Here is a 20,171-nt window from a genome sequence, read left to right on the forward strand (position 1 = left end):
GAGACTGGCAGGGAGGTGGAGGCAGGGAGGCATTTGCAACTTCGAATCTAGTTTATATCCGCAGGGGGTCCCTGATCAAACAAAATTTCCTTTGATAAAAGGTCCTATAGCTTGGACAAGAAAAAGTTTGAAAAAGAGCTGCTCTAACAGTCCACTTGCCTCATTATATGGATTAGAAAACTGAGGCCCAGGGAGCTACTAGAGTTTGTCCACACTGATAGTTTGAGGCCCAGCTAAGGTTGAAACCCAGAGCCTCCCGGCACTGTGCAGAGCGGGCTTTCTCAGGCTCCCTGCAAACCAGCCGAGCCCAGATTCTTGCGAGGGCCTGGAGTTTGCAGCGTTATTACCTCCTTTCTCACAGCAATTCTGATGTCCATGGTCCATAGACCAATCCTAGCCTTGGGGACACAGCTCCTAACTCCTATCAGTGGGGCTCCCTCGGGCCTGAGCTGACCCTGCTTTAGGTGGACTTGGCCCGCCTCCCGCAAGCCTGGCCCTGTCCCCAGTCTGGGGTTCTCTACAGGGTTTCCCACCCACCTCAGCCACCAGGACTCCTTCTTTCTCCCTTTATTGCCTTTCTCTCTCTACCCTTCACAATAGCATCTTTTCTTTTAGCAGAACAGTCATCCCTGAGCCCCAGGCTCCTTGGCTACAGGGACCTCCCCCTCCCTGAGGGCACCCCCCACGCCTCAGAAGGTGTAGGCCCCCACGAAGACGGTGAGTCTCAGTACAGAGCTGGCCCGGTAGCTCATGAGGGAGTTCATGGTTACCATCTCGAGGTCCAGCACATACTCCCGGGGGCCCGTCACAGGCCGGGCGAGGACCAGCATGGCGCTGACATTGTTGATTTGCTGCAGGGCACAATGGGTGGGGGACATGTAGATTGCATCAACCTGTGGGCCAGGACCCTCCCAAGCCTCACCTCCCTGCCCCATGCTTTGCACCCACAACCAGTTGGCCGTGAAGTGGATAGAGAGCCCCAGCCAGGCTGTGACCCCAGGCTCTCGTCCGGCTCTACGACACTCTCGCCATCTTGTCTCTCCAGTACCCAGGTTCCTGTCCTCAGAAATCTCCCACTGGTGCTCTTCCCACACTTTCCAGCTAGTTTTTTTGTCTAATCAGAGTCAACTGATGATTCAGGGCCAGGCGTGAGGCTTTAGGGACCGGTGGGGCCTTTGGCGGCCTGGAGCAGGCAGACTCCCCTTCTAAGCATTCGATTTCAGAAAGAAAAGAAACACCTCCCAGACAGACCCTTGCCCCTCTCACTGCGAATCAGACCTGGACTCTCCCTCCGAAGAGCTCCACCGGCAGAGCGGAGTCTCTGACCCCAGGCCCCACCACCAACCCTGGCTGCCTGTGTCTCCAAGGCCCAGCCCCACATGCTTGCCCTGCTGCATCTCTGCTCTGCTAACTTGGAAGGCTTCTCCTGTCGGCCTCTTCTACTGAGAGTGAAGAAATTGAGGCCAGATACGGAAACCAGTGGAGGGGACTCAAACCCCAGTGTCTGTGTGAGTGCCTCATCAGAACTGTACTTAACAATCTGTAGTCTGTACCAAGGGAATTAGGAAGGAACCACTCCTACCTTTCTACGGAAATTCTGCCTCCTGGGGGCGGGGCTTTGAGAAGAGGCGGGGCATGGTGCCATAAACAATCTCCCACTTAAAGCTTCCTGGAATTCACTTTTGGATTATGCATGTCATTTGAGGGGTGGGGGTGGGGGAAAGCCTTACCCTGATGTAGAAGTCCCCCTGTGAGTTTCCCGCCCGGATCTGAAAGGCATTGTAGGCGCCGGGGTAGACAGAGGTCGCTTGGATCTGGAACACGTCCGCGGGCACGCTCCGCTCTGAGGTGATGCTCATGTAGCGGTGCACAATGGACGAGGGCTGCTCCCGGCACAGGGGGTTGGAGGCGGGACAGAGGCAGCGACTAGGGACCCCGAGATGCGGATACAAATGAGGTCCTTGCCCATTCCACACATTTGGCCCATCCCCCAAATTAGGAATCTCAGAAGGATTCTCCCACTCCTATAAAGCATGCATAGTTTAGCCATGGACTACAACTCACATCAGCCCTCTGGGCACTTGCCAGCCCTAATAAATGCCAGCCAGCCCCAGAGCCCTGTGGGAGTTGTAGTTTAGATGAGGGCCTAGCGTCAAGTCGACTCACTTGTCAGACACCTGGACATAGGGCTCCACGCAACGGTTGGTGTCCACACAGCGGTAACCCCCGTAGAAGTTGACACAAGTCTGGGCCTCAGAGCACTGGTGTGCACCAGACTCACACTCATCAATGTCTGTCAGGGAAGAGGGGCTGGAACCCAGACGTCAGGCCATCGACCCCTGACACCACCCTGCCCTGGGCAACCTGTACCTTGGCAGAGGCGTGTGGCCAGCAGCTGGTAGCCCTGCGGGCAGTGGCAGGAGAAGCGTCCTGGCTCGTTGACACAGCGGTACTGGCAGAGGTAACTGGAGTAGCTGCACTCGTCGATATCTGAGGGGGAGTGGACATGACAACTCTGGGTCAATTCAGTCCCACAAATGTTTATGGAGGGAGCCCAGCCCCATGTTGGGGGCATGGGACAAGCCATCCAAGGCGCACAGTAAGGGGACAGAATTCAAAATTCTGCCCAGACTGACCAGCTTACAGTCCTCTCTCTTTGTAAGACTAAACTAAATGAAAGCACCGGGAGCCTAGAGGCTTGGCTTTACATCTTACCGACTTTGAGTTTTGGAAACCTCGATTTCTCTGTCAATAAAATGAGTGGGTTACACGAGCTGAGCCTTCATGCCCCAGTCTGCTCCGGTTTTCAGTAACTTGCCCAATTCCTGCAACCCACGATCGGCCCAGGTGCAGGTGCCTCCTGCCGACTGTGAAGTGCACAGCGGGAGCCAGGTCTTCTGCTCTGGTTTCCCTCATGCTGCCCAGCACCGAGCCAGGCACCAGCGGGGCCTCACTCAGCGGCAAGGCATAACGTAAACGGTACGTGGCCGCTTGACGTGGAATGAGAACGTCGGGATGGAGCCCTGGCCCCGTCTCACCCTAGCTGTGAGACCCCGGGCGAGTCTCTCAACCTCACTTTATGCTGACTATTTTCTTATAATCCTCCCCATAAACCTTGAAGGAGATATTAATGTACTCATTTTGCAATCATACTTCATAGGATTGTTGGCAGGACTAAATGAGGCTGAGCACATAAGGGAAGTGTCTGCACAGGGCAATTTCTGTGTATACAGTATTTACTTGAAGTGTTCTCGCTTGGGGCTTGATGAAGCCTGTCCTTTGTCATTTTCCCACTTCATCCTCAAGACAGTCCCTTTTACAGATGAGTAAATGGGTTTAGAGAGAAGAGTGACTTGCCTTAACCCAGGATTCAAATGCAGGTCAGCCTGACTTGGGGGCGGGAGGGGGCACCCACACCTTGCTCAGTCTACCCGCTGAGCTTCAGCGGGAACCTAACTGCTCCCTTCTGTGCCTTCCCCACCAGGCCAGGAGTTCTGCAGCCAGCTGAGGCTGGAGTACATAGGAGGTACATGGGTGCAGAACGTACAAGACATGGAGGCATCAAATGCGGGACCGTGTGGCAGGGGACACGGGCCCTGGGACCAACGGAGGAACTCTTGGCAGGGGTGGGGCTCTCACCACTGCAGGAGAAGCCATCCCGGTGCAGCTCGTAGCCCTGATGGCAGCGACACAGGAAGGTCCCATAGGAGTTGAAGCAACGCTGCTCGCATGGAGCCCCCATGTCACATTCATTCACATCTTGGGGTTCCAGGAAAAACAGAGGAGTGAAAGCCAAGGAACAGTCCAGAGCCCCTATTTCACCTGTTCCTCTGGGCCGGTCAGGAAGGAAGCTCCCCGCCCCACATCACGCTGCCCAGGACCCAGGAGCCCGGCCCAGCCCAGCCTCACCTACACAGGAGCGGTTGTTGGGTCCCAGCTGGAAGCCAGGCTCACACTGGCAGCGAAAGGAGCCGGGCAGATTCACGCAGCGGTGCTGGCAGTAGCGGTAGCGGCACTCGTCTATATCTGGGATGGAAGCAGGAGGAGGAGGACAAGGCGGAAGTCAGGTGAGGCCCAAGCCGGCTAAGACTCAAGGCCTCACCACTCAGTCTTGTCTGTGTCTGGGGGCTGGGCCAGGTCAGCCAGGACCCATGCATACATCTAAAGTTATATGTCTGGTGACAGGTGGCCGGGGACGGGAGGTGAAGCCTGGGGTGGGTTGGAATGGGGTTCAGGAGCTAGGGCGAGAGCCAGGCCAGGGGCACAGAATAGGGACTGGAGAGGCTGCTCCTGGACTCACCCACACATTCAGGCCCGATCTTGCGGTAGCCATCGGGGCAGGTGCACTGGTAGGAACCAGGCAGGTTGTGGCACTGCTGGCTGGGGCGGCAGTCGTGCAGGGCCTGGGCACACTCGTCGACATCTGCAGGAGACAGCACTCAGTCCGTGCCTGGGAGCTCATGCGCCACCCCACCTGACACCTCAGTGTTGGAGGACACAGGGCATGAACCACTCACATGAGTGTGTGGGTGATGTACCCCCAAAACAGGAACACATGGATTAGACCTTCCCAGCAGCACAAATAACAGTCTATTGGCCTGGGAGTCAATGGGAAAACCACCCCTAACCTGTGGGACACCTTGCTGGGGAAGCACTGGAATCAAGGCCCAAACCATAGTCCTTGGAGCACTGATTCTAGAGCCTTCCCCCAAGACCCATGGTACCCAGACATGGGGCCAGACAGGAAGTGGGCTGGGACAGAGGCTGAGAGGCAGACTCTTACAGTGTGTCTGCCACAGTAGAGGAGAGGGGCCCAGAGGCTGGCTGGGGCAGTGGGACAAGGGCCGGGGCCCCACACAAAGTGAGGGTCTGGATGTTACCCCAGCAGCCTGGAGGAGGCTTCTGAGCAAGAGAGGAACATGAGGTCTGAGTTTTTAAGATGCAATGATAAGATGCTTGGGAGGACCGAAACCCTTGGCTCCAGGGGGACCCTCCTCACTCACCCACACAGCTCTCTTGCTCATCAGGCTCATAGCCTGATGGGCAGGGGTTGGGATGTTGAGCAGGGGGCACTGGCGGTGGTGGTCCCTCGCCATGCAGGTCGTTGATGACGGCAGCCGAGCGGGGCAAGCACAAGTAGCCCCCATAGTGATTGATGCATTTCATTTCCCCCTTGCAGGCCTCGGGGATGGTCAGGCACTCGTTGACATCTGCAGAGAGGGGCCTGCTGGGCACAGCCAGTCTCCTGGGCTGGCTATGGAGGGGGTGGGAGGCAGGAGCCCAGCTCGGCCTTCCTTAAGCTGTGTGACCATGGCAGGGCCTACCCTCTCAACAAGTTAAAGCTGTCTGCCCAGGACCCCTCCCGAGGGCCTGCCAGGGCTGGTGGTGGAGTGGCTGTTCCTACAGTCACCCCATTCTCTTACCCCCAAGAGAGTCTCTATCCTTCCCCAAAACTTGCTGTGTAAGTTTCCTTACCCACCCCCGAAGACACTGCCCTCCTGGGACCTGGATGGGACAGAGCTGGGTAGGAGAATGCTCCTTCTGGCAGTGCCCTGTTGCTCTCCTGCCTACTCAGAGGTGGGGGCAGGGTGTCCTGGGTTTCTCCTGAGAGGGAGGGGCCTGGACGGCTTCTCCACCCCTAGCTGAGCTGGCCCGTAGAGAACCAGATCTGGCCTCAGCAAAGCGGAGCTGGGCAGAGGACAGGCCCCTCGGCTCCTGCTGCAGCTCTTGGAGCTGGGGTTGCAATCCCCTTCCCCATTCGTGGGGTAGGTCAGTCCCCGAGGCACACTCACCCCGGCAGTGCTGGCTGTCGGGGTCCCACTCATAGCCATCTGTGCATTCCTACAAGGGGACCAGCAGTGGCCAGTGTTCACCCCTTGTCCCCTCCAACTGACCAGGCCAAGACTAGGGCCCTGAGCCTGGCCGCCCTCCCGGGACTGCTCCAAACAATGGCCCCAGCTGCTCCACCAACCAGGGGAGGGGAGAATCTTCCCCAGCAGCAGCCACCCCAGGATCCTGCTCTCTATGTCCCTGCCCATCCCATCCCAGGCCAGTGGCCCCACGGTCCCCACCGTGTAGCTGTCGGGCTCCTCCGAATCCTGGGGAGACGCTGCCCCCAAGAGCAACAGCAGCAGCGCCCAGAGCAGTAGAGACCCGGGGAGGCAGGAGGCGAAGGGGAGCATCCTGGGGCTGGGAGGTGGTTGGCAGGGGTCAGGGCGCCTCTGCCACGGCAGCCCCATTCCCTGTACCAGGTCTCAGAGCCCTGACCCCAGCCGCCTCCCAGTCGGGACCACATTGGAAGCCCCGGAGCCTGCCAAGGCGGAGGGCCGACTCCTCACGCAGGCCGGGGTTGGGGGCCCACCCGCCTGGGGCCGCCCCGCCCCCGCCTGGTCCCCCAGTGGCGCGGGCAGAGGAGCGCAGGCCTCTCTTGGCTCCTCGCTGACGCCTACTCGGCCGAGACTCCGGCTCCCGCCCTCCCTCCATGGACCGCCACTCACTTGGGCCCGCGACGCCCCCGCGGCCCAGGGCTCCGGCTGCTCGGCTGGCTCGGGTAGTGCCTGCGGACAGGCGGACGGACGGACGGCGCAGCTCCCTGGACGCGCGGCCCCAGGAAGCGCCCCCGGCCCGCCCGCCCGCCGCGGTGCGGCCCACCCCGGCGCCTCCGCCCGCCCCTCGGCGGATTCCTGAGCCCGCGCCAGGGGGAGGGACCCCGACCCCCCGCTTCTCCGCCCCCGGCCGGCCGCAGGCCCCCACCCGGTCCCCCGCGGCGCCGCCGGGAGCCGCCTACCGGCGCTGGGCCAGGGTCCCCTAGCGCTCGATCCTGGGGACATTAGCCGTGATGCCAGGCCCCCAGATACACCCGGCCCAGGAGTCCCCAGGTCCTCGCTTTGTGCACCCCATGTCATCTTGTGCACTCAGACCCTACCTAATATGCGCCCCCAGAATTCTTTCCTGTGCACCCACATCTTAATGCCGGGGCCCTCAGACTCTGTCTTTGCCTCTCAGAATGTCATTCTGGGCACCTAGACCTAACCTAACGCTGGGGCTTCCAGGTCCTCAATCTAGACCCTCCAGAATTTTATTTTGTGCACCTGGACAGTCACTCTGGAAATACCAAAACTTCATCCAGGGTCCCCAGACCCTCTCCCGAAAACGTGACACTCCCAGGCCTAGAGCTGTTCATCTCTGTCTCTTCTCCCCTCCATCCCCAGGGCTATCTACAACCAGGTGGACCCTTCACTCCAGGGTAGCCTCTTTGAGTCCTCTGTCCTAGAGGCTACAACAGTTTGGGGGAGGTGACGGCAGTTCTCTTTTGGCCCTGAATGAATGGAAGCCCCTGAAAAGGAAGGCAGGGATAAACTCTGGCGTGCAGGACGCCAGGGTCTCCAGCCAGCTCCTGCCCCGCCCTCACACTCCGCGTTTCCGCCTCCCCCCTCCTAGAGGAGGGCGCGCCTTGTGGGGAGGAGTTTGGGCGGAGCTGGCTCCCAGGAAGGGGCCGGGTCTCGCCCTGCCCACGTCTCAGGGCGGGACCAGACGGGAAAGAGCCGCGTGTCCAGGGATCCCTGCCTGGGGACAGACGGCGTGCGGGAACTGCCGAGCCCTCCCTTCCCTTTACCATCCTTGTTTATCCACGCGATCTTCCTGGACGCAGCCCAGCCGGGAAATGGGTTGTGCTGAAGAGGGTACTTGCCGGTGGGTTCCGAAGTGAGCCCCCTTAGGATTCAAGGTGAAGGTTCAAGGTGAACCGGAGAGTGTCTCCCCCACCCTCCAAATTCTTCTGAGCTACTTCGGTGAGGAGGCTAAAGTAATGGGTATTTAAAACCAAAAGACAATAACAAGTGTTGACGAGCATAGGGAGAAATTGGAGCCTTCGTACACTGTGGTGGGAATGTAAGAGGGTGTACCCACTTTGGAAAACAGTCTGGCAGGTCCTCAAAATGTTGTGTCACCCAGCAATTTCACTCCTAGGTATACACCCAGGGGAACGGAAAACATGTCCATCAATTGATGAATGGATAAACAAAATGTTTATAAATGGATAAAAAATGATGGCATATTATTCAGCCATAAAAAGGAATGAAGTACTGATATGTGCTATGACATGAATGAATCTTGAAAATATTACACTATGTGAAAGAAGCCAGATACAAAAGGCCACATGTTCCGTTTATATGACACATTCAGAATTCGTAACTCTGAGAGACAAACTAGACTAACGTTTGCCAGGAGACAAGGGAACGAGGAGCGACTGTTAAGGGGTATGGGGTTTCTTTTGAGATGTTGAGAGTTGATGGTTGAACAATTATGCAAATTCACCCAGTGAAATGCACTTTCGAAAGGTGAATTTCATGCAATGTGAATTATATATTTCAATCAAGTTGTTATTTATATTTTTTAAATGCCAGTTTATTATTTTTTCATATTATATATGTAATTTTTATTTTATTTTTTTATTTTCCCTCTCCCCCCTCCCTTCTGGTAACCACCAGTCCGTTGTCTATGTCCACGAGTTTGTCCTGTTCATTTGTTCCTTTTAGGTTTATATCCCACATATGTGATATTATGTGATTTTCAACCTTTTCTATTTGGCTTATTTCACTTAGTGCGATTATTTCAAGGTCCATCCATGTTGTTGCACGTGGCAGTATTTCATCTCTTCTTATGGCTGAGTAATATTCCACTGTGTATATGTACCACAGCTTCTTTAACCAATCCTCTATCGTAGGACACTTCAGTTGCTTCCATGTCCTAGCCACTGTGAATAATGCTGCTATGAACATTGGTGTGCAAATATCTTTTCGAATATGAGTTTTCAAGACTTTGGGGTCGAGTCATTATTTAAAAAAACAATGAAAATGTTAGTGCTTGATTATCAAGATCTAGCCATTCCGGGCATCAGCATTCACCTCATGTACTCTTCCTGCCAAGCCAGTGAAGCGGTGCCATTATCACCCCGTTTCAGAGATGAGAGAGGCTGAGATTTGTCCAGGCACAGCCAGAGTAGTAAGGACAGGATTTGAACTCAAGTCCTTCTGACTCTAAGATTTTCTGGGCTCTTTGCCCCACAGTAGAGCATTAAGGGCCCATCATTTGAACACCTACTCTGTGCCGGCCAAGCTCAAAGGTGCTCTACAATGTCATTCCACTCAAAGGAGTAGCCACTGCTACTTAGAGATAAGCATCCAAAGGGAATGACTGAGTGCATAAGTTGGCATCTCAAACTTGGACCCGAACCTCTCTATCTTTGCACTACTAGGCCTGGGGGTCACCTGCCACTCAGAGTTGCCTCCTCAGAACACCTTTCCTGACCTCCCTGCCTTCATCCCTCTGCACTAGGTTCACCAGGCCTTATGTTGACTGGTGTCTCTCTCTCCAACCAGGTTGTAAGCTCCTCCCAGACAGTGAGCCTGAGACCCCTGGGTCATTGGCCTAGCCCCTACTGCATGCCAGCCAGGAAATGCAGGATGAATAAGTGAATTAACAAATGAGTGAGCGAGTGAGGAAGTTAATTCATTTACTCAATAAGTGGCCACCTTGGAAAAGCTCTGTGCTGGGCACCAGGGGCACGGCACTCATCAAAACAGACTAAAATCCCCTGGCTCACATTTACTGAAGGCCACCTAGCCCCACAGCCCCAGTCCTTCCTACCCCAAATTTTCACAAGCCCCACCACCACAGAGACAGATTTTGTTATACCCCTTTAGTGCCCACAGCAGGACCTCTAGCTCTGAGGGTTGAGATAAGGGGCCTTAGTCATAGGTCACACACAGCCCAAGCCCAGCTTGGGGCACATTACTGGGCTCTAGAACCGTGGTGCCAGTTACCCTTCTGCAGATGGGTCTGTCTACTGCATTTCAATAAAGGCAGCATGGCTCTTTTTTTCCAAATAGAGGAGAGTCCCTTGGTGAGAGTGGGGGTGGTGTAGCACAATGGGACCTCACAGCCTTGGAAAGATTCCTAATGAATGAAGAAATGAGGTCATGAGTACACGAATCGATGATCAGAGCCCTCCGCCCTTCCCTCTCTCCCATGGAACCTCTGGAAAGCCGTTTTTTCTCACCCATCTCTGATGTTGGGGCCCTGGTTCCCAGCCTGGAGCCTCATAAGGGAGGGATCCCCAGCCCAAGGACTCCTAGAACCCAGGCAGCAGGAAAGGTGTTAACACTCCTGCTCAGCCCTTAGCCTCACAGGCTTTGGCCTTGCTCTGTCTGAGTTGCCAACTCTGCTACCTTTCTGTCCCCTGAGGCCTATCCGGACCCCTCATTCTCATCGCTGGACTGTGACAGGAACGAGGGTCAGAAAGAGGCAGTAGCTGCTGCTCGCTGTCTCCTAGACCTTGCACTTCCCTGTTTAAAGCCCATGATGGCCAGTTGTTCAGTCAACAAACACAACAAACACTCATCAAGCCCACTCCATGCCCAGCCCCATCCTGGGTGCTGAGAACACAGGTGCATCAGGCACCTCTGGCGTGGTTGTAATATAGGGAGGAGGCAAGAGAGCTAAATGTTCAATCAAGCTACATTCAGACTGCAATATGCTGATCAGCTCTATTGCCTGAACCTACAGAACAAGGGAAGATTTCTGCTGGGATTACTAACAAATCATTTATGTATACAATGAAAGGAAAAGAGGAAAAGAGAGTTTTTAAGTCGCACTCTACACAAAGTAAACAAAATCATTCATCCCTTATGGCTAAAATGATGGGGAACCTATGGATTAAAGGCCGGGAATTGCCAGCAGGCCTTTCTCACTGCATGCTCTTACCCTTTCACACTGTATACCCGTACTGTCAAAGGAAAATGGGTAAACAAAGTCTTTAATGCAGAAACTGAGAATGATATACAAACTGAATTCCCTGAACACTCAGGGCTTCCTGTCTTTGCTTTCTGCTTTGGTCTTTTTCTCGGTCTATAGGGTGTTAAACTTTCTCTAACAACCTTTTCTTTTGATGCTGACTCTGAACTGCATTTGACCGCTTTCCTGCATTCAGTCAAGAACACCTTCACCCTCAGTCCAGGGCCACTGGAGGGGGAGGAATTGATCCTTTTCTGCATCAGTCTGAAGGGAGGTGACATGCCCTGAAGGCACAGCAGGGGGTCCGGGGCTCCAGGTTGCACCAGAAGATGAGGGAGCTTCTTCGAGGTAACCTGACCCTTGAGCTGCCTAAGCTTCTTAAGATGAGCAAGAGTGCTTCCCCAAGGGGCACTGACCACTTTCCATCCATACCCAGTTGTCAGGGGCCTGTGGCTCCCATAGCCCCCTGGGCTTCCCTGTCACGACACTGAGGGCCCTAGGTCACTGCAGTCCTAGGACCTGTCTCATGTTGCCTTAAGGACAGATCTATTTTTGTATAAGAATACCCCAGAACCGGGTGGGCAGAGCGCCTCTGTTGAATAAAGAAAAAGGGCTGGGGTGGGGGATAGATAGGCAGAAGGCCCTGTACGGACAAAAGTCTGAATGCCTCTCGCTTGAGGAGTCCACCTTCCCCTCCCGGCCTGGTTTCCCCCTCGTGGTTTCTCCAGCTCCACCCTCTCAGCCCCTCCAGCTTGGTCTGCATAGCTTCCTGCCCCCAGCATTCTGGCAGCACCATGACACCAACGATCCATCTCTCCTGCTTTCTGGCCCTGCTGGTGGCAAGCCTGGCCCAAGGCATCGAGGGCTCCCTCAGGAGCCAGGTAAGTGCCCACAACCTGCTCCCCACACCTTTCGCTCTGTAAGCCCCACGCCTGGGACTCACCCCTTCAGAAACTGCCTCGTTCCCATGTCTCAGAGGGAGCGACCGAGACCGGAGAGGTGACTGATGTGGCCAAGCCCACACAGGGAGACAGAACAGGCCAACTGGAAGATCTAGCTCAGTCCTTGCCCAGCTGGGAGCTGTGATGTGGTCACCGAATCCCTCCCACCCCGGTTCCTTCCAGGACCCAGGTCCCCAGCCACTGGAGCTGAAAGAGGTCTTCGCTTTATTCCAGACCCAGTACAACCGGAGTTACTTGAACCCAGCAGGTATCATGGGACCTGTGTATCTCCAGTCCAACCCCATCTCTCCCACATAATAGGCGAGGAAATCAAGGCTCAGGATGGGTATGGGCCTAGCTAAGGCCACTCAGGACAGCAGCAGGGCTGAGGTATACCCCCTGGTTCCATGGATGCCCAAGTGGGACAGGGTCATTATTTACCATGAACTTGGAGGGAGGTGGCAGCTGTTGGGGGTCTACACAGTCCTACAGGACACCTCACCTTCAAAGGCACTTTCCAGTGACTCCAGGCAGCAGGGAGGAGACCACGTAATCATGAATTCACTTAGCAAACACCCAAAGATACCCATTCTGTCCCCAAATTGGGGATTCCCTCTCTGCCCCATGAGTTGGCCAGCCTTGCTCCCATCCTCTCTGGGTCTCATCTCCCTTGGGGGGATAATCTGTGGGCCTCTTTCAGCCCACGATGCCTATGCCAGGGACCTGGACCCCACCCTGCCCGCCCTCACCACATCCTATCTCCAGACCTGCGGTCAGAGGTGTAAAGTAGAAGTGAAGGTGACCCAGCAGGAAATGGGTCTCCAAACACCCATCTTTCCCCTCTGAGTCACTCTGCCTTCGGATCCATTACTTGGCTTCCCCCCACCCCCTTCCTACCTTCTCAGAAAACCCAACCCTAGGTGGGCTGGGAGCCACTTCCTTGACCCAGGTATCTGCAGCAGGGCCTAAAGGAGCCACAGGAAAGGAGCATGGGCTCATCTAGGCAAGTGTGGGCAGGACGATGCTCAGCCAAGTGGCCACTTCCTGCCCCCAGGGGGCTGGGAGCCAGCTTAGAACAACCCCCTTTTGATGCAGAGTATGCTCACCGCCTGAACATCTTTGCGCACAACCTGGCCAGGGCTCAGCAGCAGCAGGAAGAGGACCTGGGCACAGCCAAGTTCGGGGTGACCCCATTCAGTGACCTGACAGGTACGAGGATGCCTCCTAGCCTCTAGGCGGTGGGTGTGGAAGCGGAGCTTCATCCAGGGATACTGGGAGATGGACATGGCAGACATTTGGTGTTTATTTCCCAGAGAGGGACCCTGCGGACCAGAGGTCTGTGTCCCAGCCCAGCTCAGGGACAAGGCAGCAGGTGCAGGGAAATTCACCCCAGCAAGGAACACAGTCTCTTCTGAGGCCTTGGCATCCTTGCCTTCGCCTCCCAGGGTATTATGGGGACTCAAATGGCCAAGGATATGGATGGCTGGAGAGGGAGGAGCAGAACATGGGGGAGAAAGCGTCAATATTGTGACCCTGGTTGTCCCATCTATCCCCCAGAGGAGGAGTTTAGCCAGCTCTATGGGCATCCAGTGGCAGCTGGAAGGGCCCCCAACATGGACAGAAAGGTAGGGTCTGATGAGTGGAGTGAGTCAGTGCCCCGCACCTGTGACTGGCGGAAGAAGTCGGGTGTCATCTCCTCTGTCAAGGACCAGGTATCGGCCCCTACCCAGCCCCAGTGGTGGGAGGAAGAGGAGAAGGGCAAGGCTTGGACCACTTACCCAGCCCTACACTCCCCCCCATCAGAAAGACTGCAAGTGCTGCTGGGCCATGGCGGCAGCGGGCAACATCGAGGCCCTGTGGGGCATTAAACACCACCAGTCTGTGGAACTCTCCGTGCAGGGTAAGGCTGAGAGGGGGCATGGGGCCTGGGGCTTGGCCACCCACTGTCCGATGGGAGGATGGGGCCTGGAGCTTGGCAACCCACTGTCCCTTTTTGCGCCAGAGCTACTCGACTGTCACCGCTGTGGGAATGGCTGCGAGGGCGGCTTCGTCTGGGACGCCTTCATAACTGTCCTCAACAACAGTGAGTACCCAGTCTCTCTGGGTGGCTGTGGAGTGGGGGGATGTTCCAGAGCTGAGTCCGCTCCTGGCTTTGTTTGTCTCCAGGCGGCCTGGCCAGCGAAAAGGACTACCCATACCAGGGGAATGTCAGAACCCGCAAGTGCCGGGCCAAGGAGCATAAAAAGGTGGCCTGGATCCAGGATTTCATCATGCTGCCGGACTGCGAGATGAGTGCGAGCGGGGTGGAGACCTGGACGGGCATAGGGTGGGGGAAGGGGTGGGGGTCACAGAGACAGACCAAGACAGAGCCAGACAAACCTTGATATAGACAGAGATAGAAGGATGAGGGTGGGGAAGAGAGAGACACCCATGAGCTGAGAGCAGGGGGCACAGGATAGGCAAGGACTGATGGCATCTTCTATTCCCAGACATTGCCAGGTACCTGGCCACTGAGGGCCCCATCACTGTGACCATCAACATGAAGCAACTGCAGGTAGGTAGGACAGGTTAGGGAGTGGGGGAAGGACGCATAGAGGAGATGGCCCCAGACTCAGAGCCCCTGCTCCTGCAGCAATACCAGACAGGTGTGATCAAGGCCACATCCAGCAACTGCGACCCCCGCCTTGTGGATCATTCTGTCCTGCTGGTGGGTTTTGGTAAGAGCAGATCTCGTCACTCCATCCCATACTGGATCCTGAAGAACTCCTGGGGGGCCAGCTGGGGTGAGAAGGTGAGTGTGCTCTATTGCAGGGGGGACAGGGCAGGATGGGCCTCTCCCCACCTTCTGGTCCTGATGTCCATTAACTCTCTAGGGCTATTTCCGGCTGCACCGAGGGAGCAATGCCTGCGGCATCACCAAGTACCCACTTACTGCCCGAGTGACCCATCCAGTCAAGAGGAAGCAGCAGCAAGTCTCCTGCCCTCCCTGAGCCTACCCCTCAGTGCCTTCCTGCTATGCCAGCTGCCTCTTTGCTGTCCTCACCCCAAAGTCTTCACCTGTCCTCCCAACCGTCTCGCTATAGGTTGAATAAAGCAGGATAAGACCCTGTCCTCCGAGTGAATGTGGCTGGGTGGGGAGATGGACAGGGGGAGCACGGACAGCATCCCTGACACATCCTGGTGCCCGCAGAGCCGACGTACACAGATCCTTATACACGATGCGTACACGTGCACACCTCCCACACGCGAACCCTACGGCACCCATGCGCAGGCTCCTCCAAAGTCAAGGCAACTTTATTGTGCGTGTGGGCCGGGCAGTGGGAGGGGGCCTCAGTCGTGATAGAGGCGCAGGAGGCAGCCACGAAGGGTGCCCATGTAGCGGTCCCAGAGGGCCTGGTGCCTGCAATGATAACGATGATGGTAATGGCTGCTGTTTACTGCAGCCCGCCCTGTCGTCCCACCGCCCTCAGGGCTCTAAGTGCCTTCACTCGTTAATCCTCGCATTATTCTAATGATCCTTCTCATTATCACTCCCAGTCTACACATGAGGAAACTGAAGCATGAAGAGATTAAGGAACCTGCCCAAGGTCAGGTCACACCTTCTAAGAGGTGGAGCCAGGACTCTGGGTCCACAGAAAGACCTCCACCCCCAGTGCGGCAAACAAGGAACCCTGAGTCTGCAGGAGGGCCAGGCCCTGGCAGGAGGCTGGCAAGGGCGAGGCCAAGTTGGACAGGAGGCCTGGGGGTCTCTCACCGGAAGCCATCCAGGGAGTGGACTGATGCCGAATACTGATTCAAGAAGAGCCGCACGTCATTCAACGGCCAGTGGTCAGAGCGGCAGGGCTCCACAAACTGTGGGCCCAAGGGAACATCTAGCACTGGTACAGCTCAGAGACAGGCCATGCTGGGGGTGCGTGGGCGACGGGGAGGACAGCTCACCTTTTCCACGAGGTCCACAAACAGATCTCTGACGTCCTTATTGTGGGTCAGTTTGGCAGCCACATTCACCAGCCCCCGGGACAGGTTCTGTGGGGCAGGGAGCCTGGGAGTTCTGCCTTCTGGCCCACAGGATGGGGCTGAGCCCAGACGCTGGGGGAGCCCTCCCTAAATCCATCCACCTCCCTCAATCAAATAACTCCTAAGTTTAAGAGCTTGGTTCCCCGGCACAGGCCGGCAGAGGGAGCAGCAGCGCCACCTGCTGGTCAATCTACAGCATGAGTTCCCAGTGGGACAGTGCACTGGAGGCTGAAGATGCCCAAGGGGCACAGGTTGGATTGGGCCACAGACCTTGAAGTTGGCTTCCATCTCAGAGAAGACACCGAGCTTTCCCCGGAGGGCAGTGCACACCAGGCTGCAGGGAGACAGGGTCAGGCCTAGGGCCTCCTGGAATCTCTCTTCAGGGGGATTCCATAGACCCCCCCAAACCCAAGATTACCTCTTATGCAGGTCGAGGAGGTCCTTGTCAGCCACGAGCACCTTCAGCTCCTTCAAGTCCTGGAGAAACTCCTTGTCTAAGTCCACATCCATGTCATCCACCTGGGAGTCTGAGTGAGGCCCATGAGGGAGTTGGGGTGAGAGATAAAATGTCCTCCTGCGACATCCTTAGCCTTCCTCGCCCACCACCTCATGGCACCCCAAGATGGAAGAGGAAGCAGAGTGTCAGAGAGGTGGAGTGACTTGCCTCAGGCCATAGAGAGGTAGTGGGCCCTTTCTCTGGAAACGAGGTGTATGTGGGGACACTGGACTACGAGCGGAAATGGCTGGGGAGGGGGCCTGCTGGGAACTGGGGGCCTGCAGGAGAAAGTGCTGGGGGAGAAGCAGACCCTGAGAGTGTGGGGAGGTGTCCAGGCACCTGGGTCAGTGGGGGCCTCACCAACGGCTCCAAGGGTCCAGTTCTGGATCATGAGCTCAGCACAGAAGGCAAAATCTCCAAAGCTCAGATACTGCAGTTTTTTCTTCCCTGTCTCAAAGCGGTTGTTGGCAAAGAAGACAATGGCTGCATAGTCCCTGCGGGGAGAAAAGGGTGGACCTGTCAGGACTAAAAGTCCCTTCTGAGCAAGCAGCTCCCACCTGCAACATTGGTTGGGCATCCGAGTTCTAGCCTTTCTCTGCCCTAACTCACTGTGTGACGTGTTTCAAGTCACCTACCTCTGGGCCTCCGCATCTGCGCAAAGAGGTCTAGGGATACAGAGGGAGACCACAGGGCAATGGTTACCATTTACTGAGCACTTTCTAAGCACCAGGGACCGTGCCATGTGCTTTACATGTAGCACTTCCTAACAGCCCAGTTGGCAAGTGACCAGGCTGGGATTTGAACTCAGGTCAGTCTGATCCAAAGTACAGACTAAGAGTGACCGTTTCCCTAACACAGCCAGGAGGTCAAGTGGGTTGAGGTGGGACAGGTGGAGAAGCCTTGGGGTCCAGGGAACAAGTGTGCAGAATGGGGGAGACGAATAGCTTCTCACTTGGTTCCTCACCTGGCCAATCGATCGGAGAGGAGGAAGTGTTGCTGGATGTTGTCGACCAGGGAGCCCCGCATTTCCTCTACCACCTTGAAGACTCGCTTAAAGTTGTCAAACTGTAGGGCAATTAGGGGAGGAGGCTGGATTGGTCAGAGGCTGCTCACCCAAGAAACTGTTGGTCCCTCACTCTCCCTTACCTATCCATCTAACCAGTCAACAGACACTACATATAGCATCTGTTATTCCTTCAATAAACTATTAGTTATTACTACTTGTTATCAATTCAATGAATGAATATCTACCGGTTTCTGCTATCTTACCTCAGATAAACATTTATTCACTCCTACCTCTGAATTCATCCCCATTTTAATATTGTACTCTCCATTTCTTCACAAGTTTGTGCTGGACTAAGGCCCAGGAAGGCAAAAACGAGCAAATGCTAAGCCATATTCAGGAAGCTCACTGGAGACAGAGAAAAGACACTAAAGGCCCAGGAAAGGGGTTACTTCTCCCTGGCATCACCAGAAAGGCTTGTAGAGGCAACACCTGACCCCACTCTGGATTTCATATGATTAAGAATGGTACGCTCCAGGTATGGGCAGCATGAGCAAAAGAAAGCCGGGCACTGGGGAAATATAAGCCTAGAGAGGCTGGCAGGGACCAGATCATGGAAGAGTATGAAGGTCAAGGTCAAGGAGTGTGGCTAGAGTGTGGTTACTTTCCAGGAGGGAGTTAGAGTGAATGAAAGTTTATGAGCAGGGGAAAGCTATGGTCAGACCCCAGCTTCTGAAATGTCACTCTGGTCAGAGTAGGGGATGGTTTGTAAGAGGCAAAAACAGCAGAGGAGACCACGCATGAAGCTGCTGCCACAATCAGAGCTAGGGGACTAGACTGGAGATGGGACAGTGGCCAAAGGGATGGAGTGAAGGGGTAGACTATAGATGAGATGTTACGTTGGTGGGGAGGAGGCTGTAGTGCCCACCTGTCTTCGGCAGCTCTTAAGGGTGATGCCTGTTTTGGTGCTGATGTCGTCCAGGTCTTTCTTGGTGCCCTTGGACAGTTTCTTGCCCAGGACCTCCCGCACAAAGGCCTCGTCAAAGGCATAGTACCTGCGTGGAGGCAGAGGACACTACTGACTATCCATAAAGGTTGGGCTTGGGTTTGGCCCCTTCTGTTATCAACTTTCTCAAGGCCGGGGTAAGTCCAGTCCCTCCCTGAGCCTCAGTTTCAGCCTGCAAAATGGGTATTTGGTCAGACTGGTTGGCTTCCCCACCTCTCGATGAGCAGAGCCTGTCGGGAGGGCGGGATCTGGAATATGAGCTGGTGCAGAAGCTTGGGCGGTGCGTGCAGTAGGCGCTCAAGCATGTGGAAAGTTCGGTAGTGGTCCATGGTGTCACTCTGCAGCACCGCTGCCGTGGCGCCCGTCTGCTCCAGGATTCCCGAGCGCACCCTCAGCGCCACTGCGTCGTTTACTGTGGAGTGGGCGCCGACCTTAGAGCCCCTCCAGGGATTCCAACCCCGACCTCCATACATCCCTTATTCCCTCTGCTCGCTACCGGGTAAAAAGCTCAAGTCCAGGCTCCGCCCCCTCTCCCATTCTAGACAAAGGCTCAGCCCCACTGGCTCCCCTAGACGGCCCCCCACAGACCCGAGTAACCATCCAGCCAGAGGCGATACACGTCCTCATCGATGAGGGTCGTGTTCCCTACGAAGATATCCAGCTCGCTGGTCATCTCGACGCCCGGACCCGGGTGAGGCTGCAGCGCCCCAGCAGGAGCGAGCACTGCCCCGGCCGGGCGCGCAGCCTCCAGGCCACTTCCGGGAGCGCCGAGATTCGGCTCCGGCACCCGGAGCCAGAGAAGGACCACTTCCGGGACAGAGAAGGTGGGGCAGGAACGGCGAGGGAAAAGGCGGAGGCGGTGCGGTAGCCCGTTCTCTCAGCGGGAGGGGGAATCCCCACCTCTCCTGTCCCTACTCCCACCCTGACCCCAGCCGGGTTTGCAAGAGGATGTCGGGAATCGACGCCTCCGGCCGTCACTTGCTCCTGTTCCCTCCCCCCACTCCCGCTTTCTCTGCCCCTTTCCTGGCCATCCTACATTGACCTGTATCCTAAATTTAGGGGTTTCACAGGGTTCAATCCTAAACCATTTCTCAACAATAAAAATGTTCGGGCCGACTTCCAAAGACCCTTCCTGGGAGCCCCTCAGTCCATCCTGCGGATGAGCATCTCTCCTGGGTCTTGGGCACTTGCTCCCATGATTTTAACACTGCCTCTCCGGCCCCCGCCCCTGCCACTAACTAATGACCTCTCTTATTCCACGGCTCAGATCTCTGTTGGAAGTCCACATCCGGAAGGGCGCCCATCTGTGAGTCTTTCCATGCTATCTTCCCACAGGCCCTCAAAAGCTAGGCAGACCTCTTGGTCTCCCCAGTCTGTTTCTTTCCTGCGTTCCTATGTCATTGACAGCCCCACCCAACATCCACCCAGTTCTCATTTCCAGAAACCTGAGTTTTCTCCCAGACTCCTCTCCACATTCAGTTCTGCGGATTTGCCTCCTGTGTATTTCTAGTATCTGTTTTGTCTTCTCCACCCCCACTGGCACTGTTCTGGCCCAGTCCTTCTGCATAGCTCTCCTTGCCCATTGACACAGTGTTCTTACTAATCTCCCTGCCTACATTCTCTCCCCATGATCCATCCCACACAGAGCAGCCTGAATAATTGTTTTAAAAATGAATATTTTAAAACGTTACTCCCCTGCTTAAAATCCTTACTTGCCTGTGAAAATACTCCAGTCTAGTATTGAAAGCCCCTGAAGAATCTGTCTTCTGACTACCTTTGTTTTCTCCCTCTCTTACCAAATTTCCTCTACGCACCTGCCTTTCAAAAAGAAATCAAGCTGCTTTCACTATTCCTAAAGCGTCTAGGCCCTTTGAGACCCCGGCATCTGTCATCATGCTAACCCTTCTCCCTGAA

At 55.6% G+C, this 20,171-nt stretch overlaps 3 protein-coding genes across 6 annotated transcripts; 1 reads left to right on the forward strand and 2 right to left on the reverse strand.

Moving 5' to 3' along the window:
* Positions 1-32: 32 nt before the first annotated feature.
* Positions 33-6,657, reverse strand: EFEMP2 (EGF containing fibulin extracellular matrix protein 2). Its single transcript, XM_016119493.2, has 11 exons — positions 6,498-6,657; positions 6,072-6,189; positions 5,793-5,841; positions 5,004-5,210; positions 4,301-4,423; positions 3,910-4,026; positions 3,640-3,759; positions 2,371-2,490; positions 2,167-2,293; positions 1,731-1,926; positions 33-851 (listed from the first exon to the last, which is right to left on the reverse strand). Exons 2-11 carry the CDS (start codon positions 6,180-6,182, stop codon positions 690-692), a joined length of 1,332 nt encoding a protein of 443 aa, XP_015974979.1. The 5' UTR covers positions 6,183-6,189; positions 6,498-6,657; the 3' UTR covers positions 33-689.
* Positions 6,658-10,988: 4,331 nt separating this feature from the next.
* Positions 10,989-14,844, forward strand: CTSW (cathepsin W). 2 transcript variants are annotated; one of them, XM_016119498.2, is made up of 11 exons: positions 10,993-11,142; positions 11,537-11,675; positions 11,919-12,003; positions 12,831-12,944; positions 13,293-13,447; positions 13,539-13,635; positions 13,738-13,818; positions 13,902-14,027; positions 14,225-14,289; positions 14,368-14,526; positions 14,609-14,844. In XM_016119498.2, the coding sequence occupies exons 2-11, from the start codon at positions 11,589-11,591 to the stop codon at positions 14,723-14,725; spliced, it is 1,086 nt and encodes a 361-aa protein (XP_015974984.1). In that variant the 5' UTR covers positions 10,993-11,142; positions 11,537-11,588; the 3' UTR covers positions 14,726-14,844. The 2 variants fall into 2 exon arrangements, with proteins under 2 accessions (XP_015974983.1, XP_015974984.1); XM_016119497.2 differs by having other exon boundaries at positions 10,989-11,142; positions 13,539-13,818.
* Positions 14,845-15,010: 166 nt separating this feature from the next.
* LOC107497548 (FGF1 intracellular binding protein) lies at positions 15,011-19,024 on the reverse strand. 3 transcript variants are annotated; one of them, XM_016119499.2, is made up of 10 exons: positions 18,846-19,023; positions 18,471-18,669; positions 18,180-18,306; positions 17,213-17,313; positions 16,588-16,742; positions 16,171-16,279; positions 16,023-16,086; positions 15,675-15,761; positions 15,490-15,587; positions 15,011-15,135 (listed from the first exon to the last, which is right to left on the reverse strand). In XM_016119499.2, exons 1-10 carry the CDS (start codon positions 18,928-18,930, stop codon positions 15,066-15,068), a joined length of 1,095 nt encoding a protein of 364 aa, XP_015974985.1. In that variant the 5' UTR covers positions 18,931-19,023; the 3' UTR covers positions 15,011-15,065. The 3 variants fall into 3 exon arrangements, with proteins under 3 accessions (XP_015974985.1, XP_015974988.1, XP_015974987.1); XM_016119501.2 differs by having other exon boundaries at positions 15,012-15,135; positions 16,609-16,742; positions 18,846-19,022; XM_016119502.2 differs by lacking the exon at positions 15,490-15,587 and having other exon boundaries at positions 18,846-19,024.
* Positions 19,025-20,171: the final 1,147 nt, after the last annotated feature.

Source organism: Rousettus aegyptiacus, unplaced genomic scaffold (assembly GCF_014176215.1).
Source record: "Rousettus aegyptiacus isolate mRouAeg1 unplaced genomic scaffold, mRouAeg1.p scaffold_m13_p_5, whole genome shotgun sequence".
Lineage (NCBI taxonomy): Eukaryota > Metazoa > Chordata > Mammalia > Chiroptera > Pteropodidae > Rousettus > Rousettus aegyptiacus.

What these genes read in the sequence shown, in the direction of transcription:
- EFEMP2 (XM_016119493.2), bottom strand. Translation starts at nt 6,182, where the DNA reads ATGCTCCCCTTCGCCTCCTGCCTCCCCGGGTCTCTACTGCTCTGGGCG. An exon ending in GATCGGGCCTGAATGTGTGG is followed by an intron (nt 4,027 to 4,300) that starts GTGAGTCCAGGA and finishes CTTCCATCCCAG; the next exon opens with ATATAGACGAGTGCCGCTAC. An exon ending in GGCCACACGCCTCTGCCAAG is followed by an intron (nt 2,294 to 2,370) that starts GTACAGGTTGCC and finishes CTTCCCTGACAG; the next exon opens with ACATTGATGAGTGTGAGTCT.
- CTSW (XM_016119497.2), top strand. Translation starts at nt 11,589, where the DNA reads ATGACACCAACGATCCATCTCTCCTGCTTTCTGGCCCTGCTGGTGGCA. An exon ending in GAGTTACTTGAACCCAGCAG is followed by an intron (nt 12,004 to 12,830) that starts GTATCATGGGAC and finishes CTTTTGATGCAG; the next exon opens with AGTATGCTCACCGCCTGAAC. An exon ending in CATAACTGTCCTCAACAACA is followed by an intron (nt 13,819 to 13,901) that starts GTGAGTACCCAG and finishes GTTTGTCTCCAG; the next exon opens with GCGGCCTGGCCAGCGAAAAG.
- LOC107497548 (XM_016119499.2), bottom strand. Translation starts at nt 18,930, where the DNA reads ATGACCAGCGAGCTGGATATCTTCGTAGGGAACACGACCCTCATCGAT. An exon ending in AGATGGAAGCCAACTTCAAG is followed by an intron (nt 15,762 to 16,022) that starts GTCTGTGGCCCA and finishes CCTGCCCCACAG; the next exon opens with AACCTGTCCCGGGGGCTGGT. An exon ending in CACTCCCTGGATGGCTTCCG is followed by an intron (nt 15,136 to 15,489) that starts GTGAGAGACCCC and finishes TTATCATTGCAG; the next exon opens with GCACCAGGCCCTCTGGGACC.